Genomic DNA, 18,531 nt, shown 5'->3' on the forward strand with positions numbered 1-18,531 from the left:
GCAAAAGAATAAGAGAGAGGTTGTTCTCCCGATCCCAAGACTCATGGGATGGATTTTGCATATCCATTTTATTTAAGCTACATATTTCTTTCTATGCCCCAAAACAAACCAGTATTGACTTTTAAGTGCCATGTACTTTGCAGCAAAGGACTGCAATCAGATATTGCATTGGAAAATAATAGTCCCTCACACATAAACTCCCTTTAACCAGCCTACATAAATGCTTACTCAGTTGAAAAACAGTTTACCCCAGAACTGGTGAAACCAGTCCTACCGATGCAGTCAACAGGATGACTCCATTTAAAAGAGGAGGAGGAGGAGGAGGGTGAGGACAGCCACGCATGGGAGAAACTGCTGCTTCACTCACTAAGTGTATTGCGAGTCCTACAGGAACCTCGGTTGCTTGCCTAGGAGTCACAAGTAGGGCAAGTACTGCTTGTGTGGTTCCCTTAGGCCTCAGGATGTTGGGCCAGGTGGGCCTCAGGTCTGAACCAGCAGCCAGGCTCTTCCTGGGTTTCTGAAGACAAAATGCTCACAATCCAGTGAAACGGACCATGACTTTCTCCTTAGAAAGCAGCTCAGTTGTATTCTTTTCCTGAGGGTCAGCTCAGAACATTTTGGTGCCTTAGCCAGGCTATCCAAACACTAACTTTCATAAGCAGTGGTTCACATACATGGGATCCAGTCCATTGGACTTGCAGAGCCTCCCTATCTGAATCATTCCCATGAGGACTCTGCAGAAGAACTTCCCTGTGGCTTGTACCCGACATGGGTCAGCCGGCCTGCATGTCTTTCTCACTCCTCCCACGCCCAGCAAGGGCGGACACTAACTTGCACAAAATTTGCAGGTGCTAATTTATGTGTAATGGTGAGAACTGAGGAACAATTCCTATAACCATTAAATAGAAAATGAAATAAGAGGCATATTGCTATCCTGGGGGAGATTGTGTCACGACAACCTGTGTGCTTGCTCAGTCTGCTGACCAGGGGGTGACTTCAAGGCCACTCCTGCTCTCCTGTCTTCTGGTATTATTATTATTATTATTATTATTATTATTATTATTATTATTATTTTACAATTTATTATATGCCCTTCACCATAAAAAGAATTAAAAACAGTTCCATGTATAAAAACAATTAAGAAATCGTAAAAATAATTCCATATATAAAAACATTTAAAATAGTTTCTCTACAGATGCAGATGGAGATAAATATCTCTACTTAAAATATTTATTCAAAAAGGAAGGTCTTTAGGAGGCACAAGGAATTGGGGAGAAATTTGTTTTGGTTTGAACTGAAAGGTGAATCTAACCCAATTCACACTTTACAAAACAAAATGTGAATAATCAGAATTCATACCTCTGAATTTTGCAATGCAGTTATTTATGTGGGAAAATGCATATAGTGAAAGAAAGGGTGCGTAAAAATTCATCCATATTTGTAAATCTAACATATAAAATGCTTTATATTAGGGCAAATTGGTTTGTAAAAAGTGTGTGTGAATTTTGCACAATAATAATAATAATAATATGATGATGATGCCAGTTGGCAGGAGACTACATTGCTGTGGCAAAGACCCAGGCTAAGATGCAGGCCTTATATAGTCCTCTTGCACTTGCCTCCAGCTGCAGCACATCTCATCACCTGACTGGGCTTGCCGGCCTGCACCTGATTCACATAAGATCCGCCCGCCAGGGCCCGGCTCCTACAAACCCTCACAGTGCTCATTACAGGACACACAGCTACCCTGCACCTATCCCATTGCTCTCTAACCCTGTTGGGACCTGGGGTTTGGTGTGTGTTTTTAACTGAAAAACAAAATGGGGGGAGGGATTGCAATATATTTCCTTTCCACCAACTCCTTTTTCTTCTGTTGCACAACCACACAGCAGTTCCTTTCCACCTACATAACATACAAATGTTTCTCTGGGTCATTTCACCCTTCTTCCAGTCAGCATTTCCTAGGCAGGCAGAACAATTGCCTCGAGGTTGCTCAGAAAGACTGCTCTTTTCCAGAAGCCTGTGAGGCATTGCCAAGAACTGGAAGACTCAAGATCTACCCACACTGGAAGAATGGCAGATGCAGCTGATAGACTATATGCAACTGGCAGAGATGACCGGCAGAATCCGAGACCTGGGAGAAGAAAGGATGGAAGAAGATTGGAAGAAATTTAAAACTTATTTACAAAAATATTGTAATTTGATTGAATGTTAAGAAGGATGCTTGATCATAAATAATTGGCCACCACTAAACTAGATTGAAATTAGATGATAAGTGAGATTAAGGAAAAGACAAATCCTTTGGGAGAACTATTTGATCATATTTAAATGAGTGGATATAAGATTGAAAACAAGATGATAATTTGCTTGGAAAAACTTTTTAACAATGTAAGTGGGAGCGGGAGACGTGAGGAAGTCCAAATGAGTTATGGAATTTTGTGTATGACTTAAGCATTGTTGTTTGTTATTTATGCTTTTTTCTTATAAAAATCTTTAATAAATATTTATTTAAAAAAAACAGAAGCCTGTGAGGCAGTCAGCAGTGCCCTGCGTGTTAAATGCAGTGATGCAACTAGTGTGTCCCTCATTCTTCTTCCAGGCGGCACAAGCTGGCAGCTTTGACTTTAGACAACTGGACTGGTTGCTAAAAGCTTCGACCCTGGAGAGCAATATGGTCCCCTCCCCTTCATAGACTAGCCCTGCCTCCAACATTGCATCCCCCAGCACCTGAGCATAAGGTGTGAACAACCTGCACATACCTTTGCGCATACAAACACATTGTGTGCAAATTGCTTCTGAAGGGAGGAGAAGTCTCCTTCTCCAGTCAGCGGTGCAGCCATGTCATTTTACTCTGGACTTCACAGCCTTACGTGGATAGGGGCCTTCAGCCTCTTTTGACTGTATGTATGATTTTGCCTACTTTTGAAATGTTGTGAGCCAATCTTGCTTTGTGACCCTTCCTGCTCATCTTCCTGAGTGGGGTCCTGAACCTCTTTCCTAAAGTCCTGCCCTGGCAGTCCCAGGGTAGCAAAATCAGGCAGGCCTTGCTTTGGGGGGACTTTGGGGACTGGCATTGGTCTGAATCTCTCTCTCCTCCCCTCCCCCTTCTTACCTCCCAAGGCTTTCACCCTCCTAGCAACTATCCTCTGAGGCTGCTGTGTGGGCAGTGGGGATACTTGGCCACAAGCGGCTGGTCAAAGTGACTTCCTTGCACATCTGTGAGGTGCACAAGGAGAGTAGGAGCTATTCCGAGCACAGTGCAAGGCACCCTCCTTTCCCCACCCCCTTAATTGGCAGGTCTGTGCAGGCCACAGATAAGGTGGGGAAAGAGGCCCCAAGCGGTGGGTGTTTGGAATTTCCCAGGGTGGAATCACAAATAATTGGTGGGGGCTGCAATTGTCCCATACGGTCCTTATACTCTGCAGACCTGATGAAATTTCCCTGCTGGGTCTTTTGAAGAATCTGTGCAAGCATGTTGTGTTTTTGTTTTACGTTCCTGTACACATAACTAGAGGAACAAGTTAAATTGCCAGATATTCAGCTCCCTGGGAGAAGCAAACTCTCACTGTAAACAAGAAAATCCTCATTCACAGATTTCAATGCTTGCTAAAGCATTTAGGGTTGGCAACATTCTATCTTCCTACAGGGAAAGAAAGATTTCTGTACCCAGACTGGTTCTCCAGACTTCCCCCCATGCCTGGGGCTCCCAAACCACATTCAACATCCTCTCTCCAAAGAGGAACTGAATGAGAGGTTTGTCAGTCCCTCCTTGTAAGCAGTCAGACAGGATGCTGCCTGAAAGATGTTCCCTTTTGCCCAGAGGCAATAGAAGATCCTTCCTCTGTTTTAGTCATCCAGGCTCAGGCAGGATGTAATATGCAACCTTTCCTTTTAAAAAATTTTATATCCCACCCTTCCTCCCAAAGCGATAAAAACAATTTAAAAGTTCTAAAAGCATCTTAAAAACAGTTCCAGTGTAGATGCAGACTGGAAATAAATCTCGACTTAAAAGGCTTGTTGGAAGAAGAAGACTCTCAGCAGGCACTGAAAAGACAGCAGAAATGGCACCTGTCTAATATCCAAGGGGAAGGAATTCCAGAGGGCAGCTGCCACAACACTAAAGGCCTGACTGCTGTGACAAACAGATGACATTTGATCAACTGGGTGTATGAGAGCTGAGACGATATCAGAACCTCAAGTGTCACTATTTTCCAGGGACAGTCCCAGATTTTTAGAAGCCATCCTGGTTTCTGATTTGATCCCAGAATGTCCTGCTTTTCCTTCAGATGTCTCTGTTTTCATCAGAGAAATGTTGGAGCGTGTGGTAGTGAAAAATCCGTATGCAGACATTGTTGAGCTTTTTAAAATTTTGCCCAAAGTTGTTGAGCTTTTCTTGCAAAATGTTTTGTTTTTTTTAAAGAGAGATATTTTGAGCTATTTTTAATTAAATTCGCTAAAAGCTACACTTCCGACATGGGCTTTCTGGATTTTCCCGGACATTTCAGTGATTTTCATCTGGACGCTGTTTACCATTGCTGAATACCGGCTATGTCTGGGAAATTCCAGATGTATGGAGTTATGTGACTCCATAAACCAAGGAGATGAGTAACTATACAACCTTTAGAGGACACCTGTACAGGGGAAGTAATTTAATGTGTGATGTTTTATTATGTTTTTATATATGTTGGAAGCCGCCCAGAGTGACTGGGGCAACCCAGTGAGGTGGGCAGGGTATAAATAATAAAATGATGGTGATGGAACAGGACATTCCTATTTTCATTGGAAAAACATTAGAGTGTATGCAGCATTTTTTGGTATCATCTCAGGCTGCATTGGGTTTTGTATACCAGAACCAGAACTTTGAACTTAGCTCAGTAGCTAATTGGTAATTCTTTCAACAGCAGTGTAACATGGTGGTGATTATCCTGCCCCAGTGATCAGTCAGGCTGACCCATTTTGCACTAGCTGCAACTTCCAGACCAACCTCAAGGGCAGCCCCACATAAGAGTTCACTGCAGTAATCTAACCTAGATGTTACATGGAGCTTTTTGTGTCAGCCAACAGCTGAACAAAGGAGCCACCTCTACATTTCAAAATGAAATGAATGTTGTTGCCATTGCTGATAACCTAGGCCAGCTTTCTGCATCAATGAGGTGACTTCCAGATGTTATTGGACTATGGTATGGACTGGTTGGATGCGGAGGAATGGTGGGATGTGCCTACTGGGGAACCACCAAGAGAAGAAGACTCAGAGGAGTGGTGGTGGGACAACAATGAATGGCTTCAGGGAGAAGAGGGGAAAGACTGGGGAGAGGAGGTGTCGGAAGCTGAAGGGGTAAACAGGGCTTAGTGAGCAGGGAGGGTCTGTGATGGAGAGAAGCCAAGAAACAGAGACAGAAGCTGAAGCAGGCAAGTGGGAGGAGGGAGGTCAAGAGGCTGAGATGAGTCAGGTGGGTGAAGAGTCACAGGTGTTGTTGTGTCCCGTCCCCCCCACTGCTGCGACAGCCCCTCTGACTCCTAGAACCAGGAGCTGTATGAAACAGGAGCAGCAAAGACAAGCTTCATGCAGGCACAGTCTCTGACTGCTTGGAAGAAGCCCTGGAGAAGCGGAAACAAACACGGCTGTGGGGAGGCCAGGACTTTTAGTCACAGCAACCGGTTTCATGCAGTAAGACCTGAGTGAGCTAGCTCCAGCTTTGAACTGTGAGATTGACTGACAGGAATACAACTGTCATCAGTCCCAGTCCACATGCTCTTGAAAAAACAATGGTGCATTAATAGTGGATTTATTCTGCTTTTTTAATGGTTCTGTGATGCTTCCCCAACACCACCACACTGTCTGCAGGGGCTCCAGCACAGCGAAAACAAACCTAGAACATTTGGGCATTAAAAGTCACAGGGCTTCATCAAGAAATTACAAGGCAGGCAATGGTTGGAAATGAAGCAGTATGAATACCCCAAAGCTTTGGGATGCACAAATAGTGAGGAAAGTGAAATCATGCATGACCATCCAGATAACATCATGAGCACAAATCATCATAAAAGTAAAGGTAAAGGACCCCTGACAGTTAAGTCCAGTCACGAACGACTCTGGGGTTGCGGCGCTCATCTCGCTTTACAGGCCGAGGGAGCCAACGTTTGTCCGCAGACAGTTTTTCCGGGTCATGTGGCCAGCATGACTAAGACACTTCTGATGAACCAGAGCAGCGCACAGAAACGCCATTTACCTTCCCGCCGAAGCGGTACCTATTTATCTATTTGCACTTTGACGTGCTTTTGAACTGCTAGGTTGGCAGGAGCTGGGACCGATTCGAACCACCGACCTTCTGATCGGCAAGCCCAAGGCTCTGTGGTTTATACCACAACGCCACCAGTGTCATTAACAATAAACAGGGCATGTGGAGCAGCCCTTAAAAAGTCTAGTGCTACCTTAAGGACTAGCAAATAAATGGTGGACTTCTGGAAGGTATGTCCATAGGCAAAGTACAGGGAGAAGAAGAGAAATTGTTGTAGCTTTTTCAACCAAGTGAGACCCAGAGATCAAATGTCAGAGGCAGGTGTTCCAAACGGGCACCTGGGGATGGTACTGCTGGGCAGCTGCTTGGCTTCAGCACCTCTGGAGGACCCCCCAGTGCTGCCATCGATACTGTATTTATTCTCCATTGGACATCATGTTGTATGATGTACATCCAAGAATGTAGGCAGCAGGAAGTGGGGGGAGCAGAGAAACGATTTCAGCCTGCATACTTCCCTCCAATTTATGCCACCGTCTTTTATGCCTTGCTGTGCTCTGACAGGCCTACATGCCTTTAGGCCATGTCCACAAATTACATATTCCTGATTCCCATCCCATTTAAGGGAATGTCTCTAAATTATACACTCAGTCACTCTAACTGCTGGCCCCTAACATGCTTCAGGCCTGCAGTTGAGCAAGACGCTCCATTGCTTGGGTTGAAAATTGGGAGGCCTGAAATATTTTGCGACCCCAAGCTGCCCACCCCAGAGAAGGCTGCTCACTGCAGCTCTGTGTGATGTGCCTACAGTTTGAAAAAGAAGGAAAAATCTGGTAGCAGTGAGTGATGGAAGTGATGGATCTGTGCCCACAATCACCCTGAAGAGCCGCTGCCAGTCAGAGGAGGCAATACCCAGCTAGATGGACAAAGAATCTGGCACAGGGTAAGGCAGGTTCCTTTGAGGCACCCAGGGATTCCCAGGCCGAAGTTCTAGGGGAAGAGTCCTGGGACCAAGCCGCTTCCTGTGGCCCACCACAGCACAGGAACAACAAGGCCAAGTGACTCTTCCTTGCTGGGCACCCATGTCTCCCCAAGCAAGAGTCTTGTGGGTCAGCGGGCTGCATCTTGGGAAATGCGAGATCCTGCTGCATTCAATACCAAGTTCTCTCATCTTGTGTCAGAGCTATTCCACTTCAGGTAGCAAGGGAGGGCTCACGGGACAGGATTGTTTCTCCATGTGCAAAAATGGTTAATATATTTGCTTGCTTAATACATTCCACTACTGATACAAAAACAAGTAACTAAATCCTTGCATCTAGATAGGTAGTACACCCATGAAAAAAGGGTGAGGCAATAACCCTGACATGCTAGATTTATTGCTGCAGGGATCTGAGGTGTTTGTGGAAGAGGTTGCCTGCCTCTTCAGGGCCATGCACTGGGGAAATATTTGGGTACTCTTATGCACTGAGAGTATTATTCCTGCATTGCAGGGGGTTGAACTAGGCAATCCTTGGGTTCCCTTCCAACTCTACAATTCTATGATTTTATGATTCTGTTATTCCAGCCAGGCTGTGCTTGCATCCAGTTATCCTACTCCATCAGGATTGCTGCTTGTGTAGACATGCAGCCAGATTATCTGTTCTCAGAAGAGTTTGCCCATTGTATCCCTGTGTAAGTCAATGATCTGGGCCCCATGTCCTTCTGATCAGGTCAGTGACTTGTGGAGTATAAGAGGGCATCAAGTTCCTTTCAAGAGGGATCATACTTTCTCTTAGAATAAACATTTTCAGGGGTGAGCACGATTCCAAAAAGATCCCGTTTTAACTCTGAAAAATGGAGCACTCCCTCGGCTTCCAATGTGTGGGGTGCCCTGCCTCATGGACAACACAAATGAATGTGGGTTTTTATTAATGTCATTTTAAACAAATTGTCAGCATTGGGGCAGTGGGAAAGGGGAAAGTGCAGGCTTGTGTAGCTCAAAGCTAAATATTTTTATACCTCCCCGAACCTAACCTCTGCCGACGTCATTCCTCATTCAGTTCCCACATGTGTTGTTCCCATTAGAAATGTAATGACATGCCAAAATCTGATCTACCAGGGCTGCTGCAGTTACGAAAATATTCTTCCCCTGCCTGGCCTGTGAGTGAAAAGCAGAAAAGGGGTTTCATGAGCCAATCAGACCCTCAGTTGTGATGCTACCCTTGAAGCTAGTTTTCATCTTTTAGCCAGACTTTATGAAAAGGTTTATCTTCTGTTCATTTGTGATGTTTTATTGTTTTGTTTTTATAAGCATCTGTTTTTGTAGTTTTGTATTTTAAGTAATTGTCAGCTGCCTTGTGGGGTATTTACCTTGAGAGACCTAAAAACACTTAAATAAACAAATGGACTTTTAATGTCCTCAAGGATTTCAGCTCCCCCTAAAAAGGTCGTGTGAACTCTGGTGTGAACACAGCAGAGTGTTTGCAAACTTTGAACTACATAGTCCAGGCACAGTCTCTGAGGACCCTGGGACTGGATACAGTTCTATGATAAGGGCAAACTTGGCTGTGACATGCAAAGCTGCCTTTAGGGCACTGGCAACACTCTGCAAACATTATTAATTTGGAATAGTGATCAGCAGCTTGTTTTGCATGGACAGTTGATAGTGCAGGTTAGAATATCCCCACAGGGTGTTTAGTTGCTGGCATGAAGCTGCTTTGACTCAGAAGTCATCCCCTTTGTTCTGAACTCTCTTCCTCCTGTCTTACTGCAGTGCAAGGGGAATTATTTTTTTACGCATGCTCAGGGATATTCTCTTCTTGATTAATGTGAAGTTCATCTTACTGCTAGCATTTTTGTATTTATCTGGAACAGAGTGTGATGGATCATAGTATAGCCCCTGCCCTGCCCACAGGACTTATAAGAAGCAATCGGATCAGGCATAATAATAATAGCATTAATTTGCTTACTTCAAAAAGGCTAAAGGTGTAAAAGGCAAAACACACAAAACAGTGTACAGTATATCAATAAAACCATTTAAATAACTCATAAACAAAGCCGGCAGAAAGCCTCAGAAGCCTTCCCCATCTGAATATGTATGGGGGAACATCTGTGCATGCTTAGAAACATTCTCCTCTATACAGAGTTAGACCATTAATCCATATAGATTCTGCACTGGCTCAGACAGGAGCTTTTCATGAGCCCAACATGGAGATGGCAAGATTGAACCTTCTGCATGCAGAGCAAATGCTCTACTTCTACAGAAAGGTCTGTCATGTAGTTCTATGTTCGAAGACTGAGAACTGTCACTGGGGTGGGGGAGAGAGAAAGATTGTGGGGTTGGGACCTCAGTTTCCTGCAGCAAAGGAAGACTGACTAATCCAAATCCTCTCCCATATCTTAAAACAGGGCAATAAACTTTACTCTGGAGGTTAACCAATGAATTCTGGGGTTGATTAATCAGCAAGGCAGCAAGTTAAGAGAGCACACTTGGTCTCTTTCTTTCTTTGACTGTTTTGTCTCTGGCATGTTATTGCAACAAGGAAATGTGGGGAGGGGGAAACAGAAATTTGTAACATGGCCTTTCCACTATAGCATTGTCTGAAAAAATTGTAAGTAGCATTTGAGTTGTGTGTACGGTACATTTGTTTCAATTCAAGCAATGGATGGGTTTTAAACTGGTTGTCCATCTAAGTTTTAAAACATGTTATTGCTTGATTTTATTGTGTTTCTTTTAGTACAATTAGATCTTGCATTTCTCTTACAGCACAAGAGGGAAAACCTGAGACCCAGGGTTGCACCTGATGTGGTCCTCAAATGCCTTCTGAAGTTGCCCACTCTTCCATCCCATCAGGGCTCCTTTTTTCTGCTTCCTCATTTTGCCTGGATTTTTATGTACATCTCATCACCCACACACTTTCTGTGCTTCTGCACACCAGTTGCTGGAAACTGCAGAAGGAGAGAGGCCTCTTGTGCTCAGTTCTGCTTGCATGTTTCCCGCCACAGACATCTGGTTGGCCCAGTGGTGCGGCGTGGGGGGAGGGCTGGGGAGGGCATGGTCCAGGGGCCACCACAACAGGCTCCCTCCTCAGAGCCTGGATCTGGCGTGTGAGGGAGCTGCAGAGACAAACGCCACCAGCCGCAGCTCCATTCCTGGGTCAAGCCTGACCCGGGGGTGCAGAGGAGAGTAGGCAGCAACACTGCTGCCCACTTGCCTGGGCTGCAGCATGTGCCCGCCCGGCTGCAGCTCCATCCCCAGGTGAGGCTTGAGTGACCCAGGGGCAGAGAGAGGCTGCGGCATGCAAGAGAGGCGTCCAGCTGCAGAACTCTATTTTTTTAAAAAGATATATTTATTAAGGTTTTACAGAAAGAAAAGAGTTACAAAGTAAGTAACAAAAAAATAAGGAGAAAGGAGAAATAAAAAAGATACAAAAATACAAGGAAAAAATTACAAAATACAAAAGGAAAAAAAGAAAAAAGAAAAGAAAAAAGAGTTAAGAACAAATCCATCTTTTCATACCTTATATTTCATTTACTTATTTCCCTGACCTCCTCACACCTCCCTTTTTTGTATTCCAGTTCACATATTTAGTTCAGCAAATCCTTTCCCTCTTTGTTTTAATCTTAATCCTATATCTTAACACATTGTAACTTTATATTTTCATCTGTTATCAATCTATTTTTACATATTCATTTTAACCTTGTTGCTAAAACCACTTCGTTTCAATCTGACATCATTTTAACATTCATTAATTTTACAATATTTCTTCAAATAGTCTTTAAATTTCTTCCAGTCTTCTTCCACCGACTCTTCTCCCTGGTCCCGGATTCTGCCAGTCATTTCCGTCAATTCCATATAGTCTATTACTTTCATCTGCCATTCTTCCAGGGTGGGTAGATCTTGTGTCTTCCAGTACTTTGCGATGAGTATTCTTGCTGCTGTTGTGGCAAGCTGCAGAACTCTATAGCCGGGTCAAGCCTAGGCATTCTTACCAGAGGTAGTAGCCATGGTGGACATCAAAGCCAGGTTGTCCTGATTCCAGATCCGTTAATCCAGAACATTTTTGTCCCTGGCTTCGCCCACCATAGGCATGCAGCCTGTGGAAGGTTATGCCCAAGGGAGTGCAACCCTCAAAAAAAGAAATTGCCTTCCCTTCCTCTATAGAGCCCAGCTCTCTTACCTTCAGTGCCACCCTCCCAAGATGAGGTAGATCAGGCTGAGGGAGGAGCGGCCCAAAGATTCATGTTTTATAGGTTATAAATGCCATATATAATGACTTTTGTTGTAATTGTGATGCTTAGCTTGTTTTTCATTGCTGCTTTGTTAATAGTGTTCCATAGCTATTAACTGGTTTTTCAAAATTTTATTATAAGTATAATTTTATTGATTTCCAGTACATAACAATTACAAAAGGGTGGGGAAGGCAAAATCCCAGCTTGCCTCCCTCCCCACTCCAGGACCAATCAGTCTATTTGAGTTTGCCAAACTTCAAGCTTTGATTTCGGTGGCTGCCTTCTTCAGGGTTATCAGTAAAGAATTTTATAAAGAGATTGTAATTGTTTCACTGATGATTTGTTAATTATTTTATATGGTTTATGCTGTACTTGAGAGGTTCTGTTATGCTGTATTCTTTATTGTTTGCAAACCACTTTGGGATTCATTTGAATGAAAAGCATCTAGGAAATACAATCAATTAATCCAAGGGAGTTGGAGAGCTTAATGGCTTGAATCTGCCTTTGAACCCGCTTCCCCCTGAACTGTATAAAGGTAAAAAGAGCCTGGGAGGGGGGCGTCCATCGTTTCCATCACCCTCTTCTCACAAGATGCCCCAAAGGACGGGAAGGCGCAGGGCGCGCTGGCCACTTGCGCTCGGAGGAATCTCCCGCTTCCGACGGCGGAGGTGGAAGGCAGCAAGGGGCCAGGCAGAGCCCAACGGCCGTCCAAGGCGTGGTGGTCTTCCCTCGCCTCCTGGGAAAGCCGTCCAGGCTGCTGAGGGCCATCCTGGGCCGCGTCTTGGGGGAAGAAGCAGAAGCGCCGTCGGGCCGCGAGGTTGGACGGAGGCTCCCCGGCAGCAGCAGCGGCGGCTCCTGCCGTCTCGCCCCGTCCCTCTTTGCCCTTATATAGGCATCTCTGGGATCAAATGGCAGGGAGAAGAGAAAAGGATGCGGAGAAGGAGAGGAGGAGGGCTGGGGAGGCGGGCGGGCGGAGGAAGGGCGGCGCGAGCCCTTTCCCAAAAAAGTATTGGATGTCTCCAGGAATGCACTCGGCCCCCGGGGACGGCGGTACTTATCTGCCCGGCGCGACTGGGGAGGCGCTCGCACTTCAGCCCGGCCCTTCGTCTCCGCGCAGCCCAGCCTCCTCCAGGAAGGCAGCTCCAGACGCAGCAGCAGCCAGACGCACAGGTCCGCCGCCGCCGCCGCCTTCGAACCGGGACGTTCTTCTTCTTCTTGCCGCTGACCCCCGACCACCGCCGCCGCCGCCATGGATGCCATCAAGAAGAAGATGCAGATGCTCAAACTGGACAAGGAGAACGCCTTGGACCGGGCCGAGCAAGCCGAAGCCGACAAGAAGGCGGCCGAGGACAGGAGCAAGCAGGTGGGCGGACGCCCCGTCGGGGCCCCGCAGGGGAGTGGAGGGAGTTTGGAGTGGGGCTGGGGAATGTGGGGAACCACCCTCCGAGAAGGCGAGGGGGGCGCGCCAGCAAACGACCCTCCCGATTCTCGACGTGTTTCCTCCGGAGTAAGGTCCGTGGATCTCCAGGAGGTTCCAGACCGACGGGCTGCCTTCCCGGGTTTCTGGAGTGCTTTGTAAGAAAGAGGGCGCGCGGTGGGCCGTCGAGGAAATTTGCCCAAAGTTGGGGGTGTCTTTCTTTTTTGCCCCTGGAAGAAGCTGGGCTCACGGGAGAGAAGGGACCCGCACCTCCTCCTGAGGAAAGCACTTGGCTGAAGGGGAACACTTCCGGACGGTGGCTCGACAGTAGCAGGCCCCGCTCCGGCTCCCAGGTCGTGGAGGAAGAGAAGCAGGGTGTGCCCTGGGACTTTTTGACAAACGGAGTCACAGGCCAGCCTGCCAGCTTTCTGAGCGTCAAACTAGTTTCACTGCAATAAGAGGCGCAGAAGCCCTACAGCAGGACCAGAAGCCTCTTTTCCCAGAAGTAAAATCCCATGGGGGTGGGATTTTACTTCTGAGAAAAGATGCAGAAGGCCAGGCGGTGAGGCTGCCCATTGGGCTCAGGGGCCCTGATCCTGAGGAGGCATGCCTAGAGGACTGAGCCCACAACCTCCCTGTGGGAGGAAGCCCCAACGTTCCGTTCTGCTTGACTTCCAAGTGGGCATGAGGGTCCTTGCCATCAATCAGCCCAGGCCAGCTCAAGCTTGTCATGACTAAGCCCCACTGAAAATAGTTACTCACAAATAACTTGTTTTGTTGGTTTCAGCAAGATTTACTAGTGACTAAGTATAGCTGAATTGGGGTAGAGTTCAAATCAGGGACTGTCTCCCACCCCACTTTTTTAAAGTGATCTCCAGAGTGGGGTTAAAAAATAAAAAGAACAACCAAACCCTCTAAGTCAATAACTATAGCACAGGGTGTTGACTGGCCTGTGGATGGGGCTGAGTCCACAGCTCAGATCTCACATGCCACTTGGTTAATGCCTTTTCTCCTGCTTCTGGTCTTGTCTGCCCATGTGATGGAGACTTTTAAAAATATTGTGCCCGCTAATTCCGGGGTGGGTGGGAGGAATCCAAGAGGGTGGCTGAAGGCAGGGCAATGTCCCTGGACACAAATGCATCTGAGTGTGTTGTCTGTCTCCTCCTCTTTTGCCTCTAACATGCGTGGCTAGTTGGAGGAGGACATTCTGCAGTTGGAAAAGCAACTGCGGGCCTCTGAGGATGAGAGGGACCGGGTTCTGGAAGAGCAGCACAAAGCGGAAGAGAGCCTGCTGGCTGCGGATGAGAAGGCCACCAAGGTACCGTGCTGAGAGAATGCTAACGGTTCTCCTTCTCTCCCTCTTTCCTCCTTCTCTCCTCCTCTGTCCATCTGTCCTTCTGCACCTGCACCTCTCCTGTGCGCGATCACCTTGCCTGCTGCACCCCCTTCTCCCACACGTCCTCCCTGCTTTCCCCACGCCACAACCAGCTGGAGGATGAGCTGGTGTCTCTGCAAAAGAAGCTGAAGAGCACTGAAGATGAACTGGACAAATATTCTGAGTCCCTGAAAGATGCCCAGGAAAAGTTGGAGGTGGCAGAGAAAAAAGCTGCAGATGTGAGTACCCTTCCCTTTCCACCATCACACACACCACTAACATTTGGGCTGCCAACAGCCTATGCCATCTCTAAGGCCACCCAAGTCCATCTTCAGGGCCAGACATCTCTTGACATGGGCGGATGGGCAGGAACAGACCATTTTCCTTGCATGATGACAGTCACCCCATCACCAAAGAGCATGGGTACCATTTGTTCATTTTTGGTACCTCCAAGCGTGTGAAGTGCTACTGCTTCATAACCAAAGGGGAAAGATGTCTCTCGGGGGTCAATGTGTATTGATATACATAAAACAGAGAAGGGGTGTAAATAATTAGGGTTGTTGAGTTGAGGCTCCAATGCATATAATGGATACCCAGTAGGTTACCAAAAGATGTCTGTGCTTAAGGATTTGAGGGTACAGGTAGGCCAATGATTCTTAACTTCCAAGCCATCTTCTGGTTTTGAAAGTCAGAAGGTTTGTCAAGAAAACTACAGCTGTGAGAACTCAGCCCGGAAGGTGATACTTGCTGGGTCTGCAGTCTGCAGGAGATAGATCCAGAGAATAAGCATCGGGGTTATATATAGCTCAGCACTTTATATGGTATGGGTGAGAGCTGCACCCTTTGCAGCCTCTCATTCCGCCCACCTGTCTACCCCTTGATGAGTATTAAATAGTCCCATGCATGTAACTCTCAGACATTTGTAGCTCCCCGTCCATTACGGTGCAAGGGAAATTCTTTCCAAGTAAAGACGTCCTCCCAAGTTTAGAGCGAGTGATGCACATCCCAAGCAGATGATGTCACTTATATTTCTCTCATTTGAAAAATGGTAGCATAACTTCCATATACATAAGTGGTTTTAGAAAGAATGGGCAAAAGTGCGGTGTTAAATGAAGACGATCCAGTGCAAGTTGGAAGACAAACTTCTTTCTTATTTCTGCTCAGTCCATTGTGTAGGATTAAAAAAGAAAGTCTTGTGCCCAGGAATCTGTTTGACTTAATTTCAGCCATAGAACCACAGAATGACTCTTCGTCTCAGAGACAGGCTGCGTCTAATCTGCTTCAGATGTGTTTCCCCCGTATGTGGCATTCTATAGATGGAAGTCAGCATTCCAGCCAGCCGGTTTATTTAACTTGTTCAAAGGAACCGCATATAGATCCAGGGGAGATATTCCTTATAAGGAAAAGAATGCAGACTATTTTGAAATGGCTTGTCTCAGATGAAGGCTGGGGAGAGCTGAGAAATGCTACTGGATTCTCAGAAGGAGACTCTTGCCATTTGCCTTTAATTCAGAAAGCAGGCACATTGGCTTGCAAATGTTGAAAGGAAAGTGAGAGCTCCTTCCCCATCTTTTCCCATCCTGTACCTTTTAGGTGTGGGGTTTCTTTTTGTAGAAAGCAGCAAAAGGAGATCCAGTGCTGATTGATCTAGAAGGCCAACTTGCCTAGAGAGGAAATAATTTCCTGGATTGATTCAGAAAAATGCTTAGGGAAGGACGGATGTTAAATGAGTGTGCATGAGGAAGGGCTCCCTGGAGTGAGATCACCTTTACCGGCTGGGATTGGGCAACTGCGGGGACATTAGTCATGGGCAAAGCAGACGGCAGTCAGCCTCCAAATCACTTCCTTTGAGACACACTGGTTTGCCTGTAGTGGGAGGGAACGGCTTAATGAGTAACTTTAGGGTGTTGCTATCCTGTTCCTGCGTGGCCTCCTCCAGTCAGCAGAGTCTTGGCAGGTGCCCTTTTACTGTAAAGGTGTGCCCTACTGTTCTAAATTGTCACAGATCCTACTTTCAGAAGCCTTCACTGCCAGAAAGCTGTAGTACAGGCAGCCCCATCTGAACTTGCTCTGCTTTGAAAACTATGTTTGCTATCAGGAGAGAGAGAGACAGACAACACAGAGAGAGAGAGAGAAAGAGAGAGAGATCAGTACTACTCGTGCAGCATGTTGACTCAGGACGAGTCCCACTGAGTAGATTGAGTGGGGTGGGGCTTGCTGGCTGGTAAGTGTTTAGGGATTGCAGCCTTTCAGCCCAATCCTATACTATTATACTCAAAAGTAAGGTGAGTTGAGTAATCTGGGGCTTACTCCCCAGGTGCTTGAAATGGCAGCTGAAATCTGCCTGTTCTTCCATCCTCCACTTCTGCCCTGAGTGCCTGTGTGTGTTTTGAAGACTTCCTCAGGAGGTTTATGGTAATCCAAAATGGCCATCTGTGGGGAGGGGGGTTCCTCCCTCCCAGGAAGGTGAGCAGGCCAAGTTCCTTCTGGCTTCTGAACACAGCTTTCAACTAAAAATCCATTTGGATGACCAGAACAATATTTTTCATGTGCCGACCTCCGTAGGATATAATTCTGAACATGTTGAACATCCTGTCTTGTGGAAAGAAAATTGTTATAATGAAGAGGGCTAAGCAGCTTCTCTCTTTAAAAAAATACCCTCCTTGCAGACTTCTCCATTCATTTTTAAAGCAAACAATTGAAGCTCAGTTTAAATATGCAGCTGTATTTAAAAGCAGAAACATCTACATGTAGAAACAACTAGTGTGCCAGAGCCACATGTCACAGACTGGATTCCTGGCGTCCTCCTGTTGCTCACACAGTCACCAGAGACGACGCACCTGGTTGGGGCTGAAAACCTGGCAGAAGTTTCTGTAGATGCTAAGTGCTCAGTCCCAGCCAGGTAGGTTGTCGAATTACTGGGTTTTAAATATATATATATACCTGGTGTCATGCTTAAACCAGGGCTGAGGAGGAGCTGATTCTGCCATAGGCCAACACCCACCACACCCAACTTGGCGACTCATCTGACCAAGATTTGAAGCCAAAGTTTAACTGAAGTTGCAAATCCTAGTCAAATGGAAACCCTGGCTAGCCCTTGTCATAGCTCATATCAGGAGATAAGGCAGGAGGGAGGAAACCACTCCCTGTGGGCGAGCAGAAAAAGAGAAGCCCATAGCTCAATGGCAGACACCCCTGGCTTTTGCATGCACAGTAGTACCTCGGGTTAAGTACTTAATTCGTTCCGGAGGTCTGTTCTTAACCTGAAACTGTTCTTAACCTGAAGCACCACTTTAGCTAATGGGGCACCACCACAGCACGATTTGTTCTCATCCGGAAGCAAAGTTCTTAACCCGAGGTACTATTTCTGGGTTAGCGGAGTCTGTAACCTGAAGCGTATGTAACCTGAAGTGTATTTAACCCGAGGTACCACTGTAGAAGTTTGGTGATCTGGTGTCCCCCTCCCCCAGGTTTTGAACTAAAACTGCCATCAACTCCAGCCAGCTGGGCACCAGACTGGCAAAGCCTGCTTTAAAGGATCCTTGCCTGAGACCTTGACAAGCTGTTGCCAGTCAAAGACAGCACTACTGGACGAGATCAGGAATAGGCAGGCTTTAGGATCCACTTTCATTTTTTTACCAAACCCCCAAGACCAGCCAATTGGAGTCAGTTACAAGAGGCATCCTTTCGGTATTCTCCACTTGGTTCTGCAATCAGAAGGAAGGAATGGCGATGGCACAAGGCATCTCCTCTACTGCCCTTCGACTCTCCTCCACTGTGGTTTTTCTGGTGGTGCCAAGAATCCCCCTGTGCCTTGTTGCTATGAAACTCCTTGGAGATATCTGGAGTATTTTGGACAGCACTTTAGCATCCTGCTGTCACTAAGCCCCCCCTGTCCTAGAATGACTCTGGAATATGGAGTGTTCAACTCAAGGCGATTCTCTGGTTTGACATTCCCTGTGTTTCGGCCAGTATTCTTCCTAGTTTTCTCCAGCCCAGCAAGTCCTGCTCCTTCCCCCTTCCTATTTTCTCAGGGGGAGAAGCACAATTTTTCCATTCCATTTACATTATAACACAAGCATGTTCAGAGCCAATTTAAAACCTCTTTGCTCTTTCCCAAATAGAAGGTTGTAAAGTCCCCTTCCCCCACCGAACACACCTAGAGTTGCACAGAGGCCACAATTCTGTTTGCTGCTATCTTGAACAAGCATACTTGTCAGAATTCATGCAAGTTCTCTAAGCCTTCCCTGCAAACATAGACCAATATAGAGATGGTAATAATATTGGTCTACCTT

General features: G+C 46.4%; 1 protein-coding gene across 14 annotated transcripts in view; it reads left to right on the forward strand.

Moving 5' to 3' along the window:
- Positions 1-11,268: 11,268 nt before the first annotated feature.
- Positions 11,269-18,531, forward strand: part of TPM1 (tropomyosin 1) — a gene marked incomplete at its 3' end in the record, with an annotated part of 33,866 nt that continues 26,603 nt past the window's right edge. For 4 of the 14 annotated variants that reach the window (XM_083712876.1, XM_083712888.1, XM_083712884.1 and 1 more), the window contains exons 1-2: positions 12,270-12,807; positions 14,350-14,475. In XM_083712876.1, the coding sequence (XP_083569002.1) occupies positions 12,694-12,807; positions 14,350-14,475 (240 nt within the window). In that variant the 5' untranslated portion in view covers positions 12,270-12,693. Of the gene's footprint in view, positions 12,808-14,053; positions 14,180-14,349; positions 14,476-18,531 lie in introns of all 14 variants that reach the window. The other 10 variants (XM_083712874.1, XM_083712875.1, XM_083712877.1 and 7 more) reach the window with 8 other exon arrangements.

The sequence above is a fragment of the Podarcis gaigeae genome (genome assembly GCF_964106915.1).
Source record: "Podarcis gaigeae genome assembly, chromosome: 14".
Classification (NCBI taxonomy): Eukaryota; Metazoa; Chordata; class Lepidosauria; order Squamata; family Lacertidae; genus Podarcis; species Podarcis gaigeae.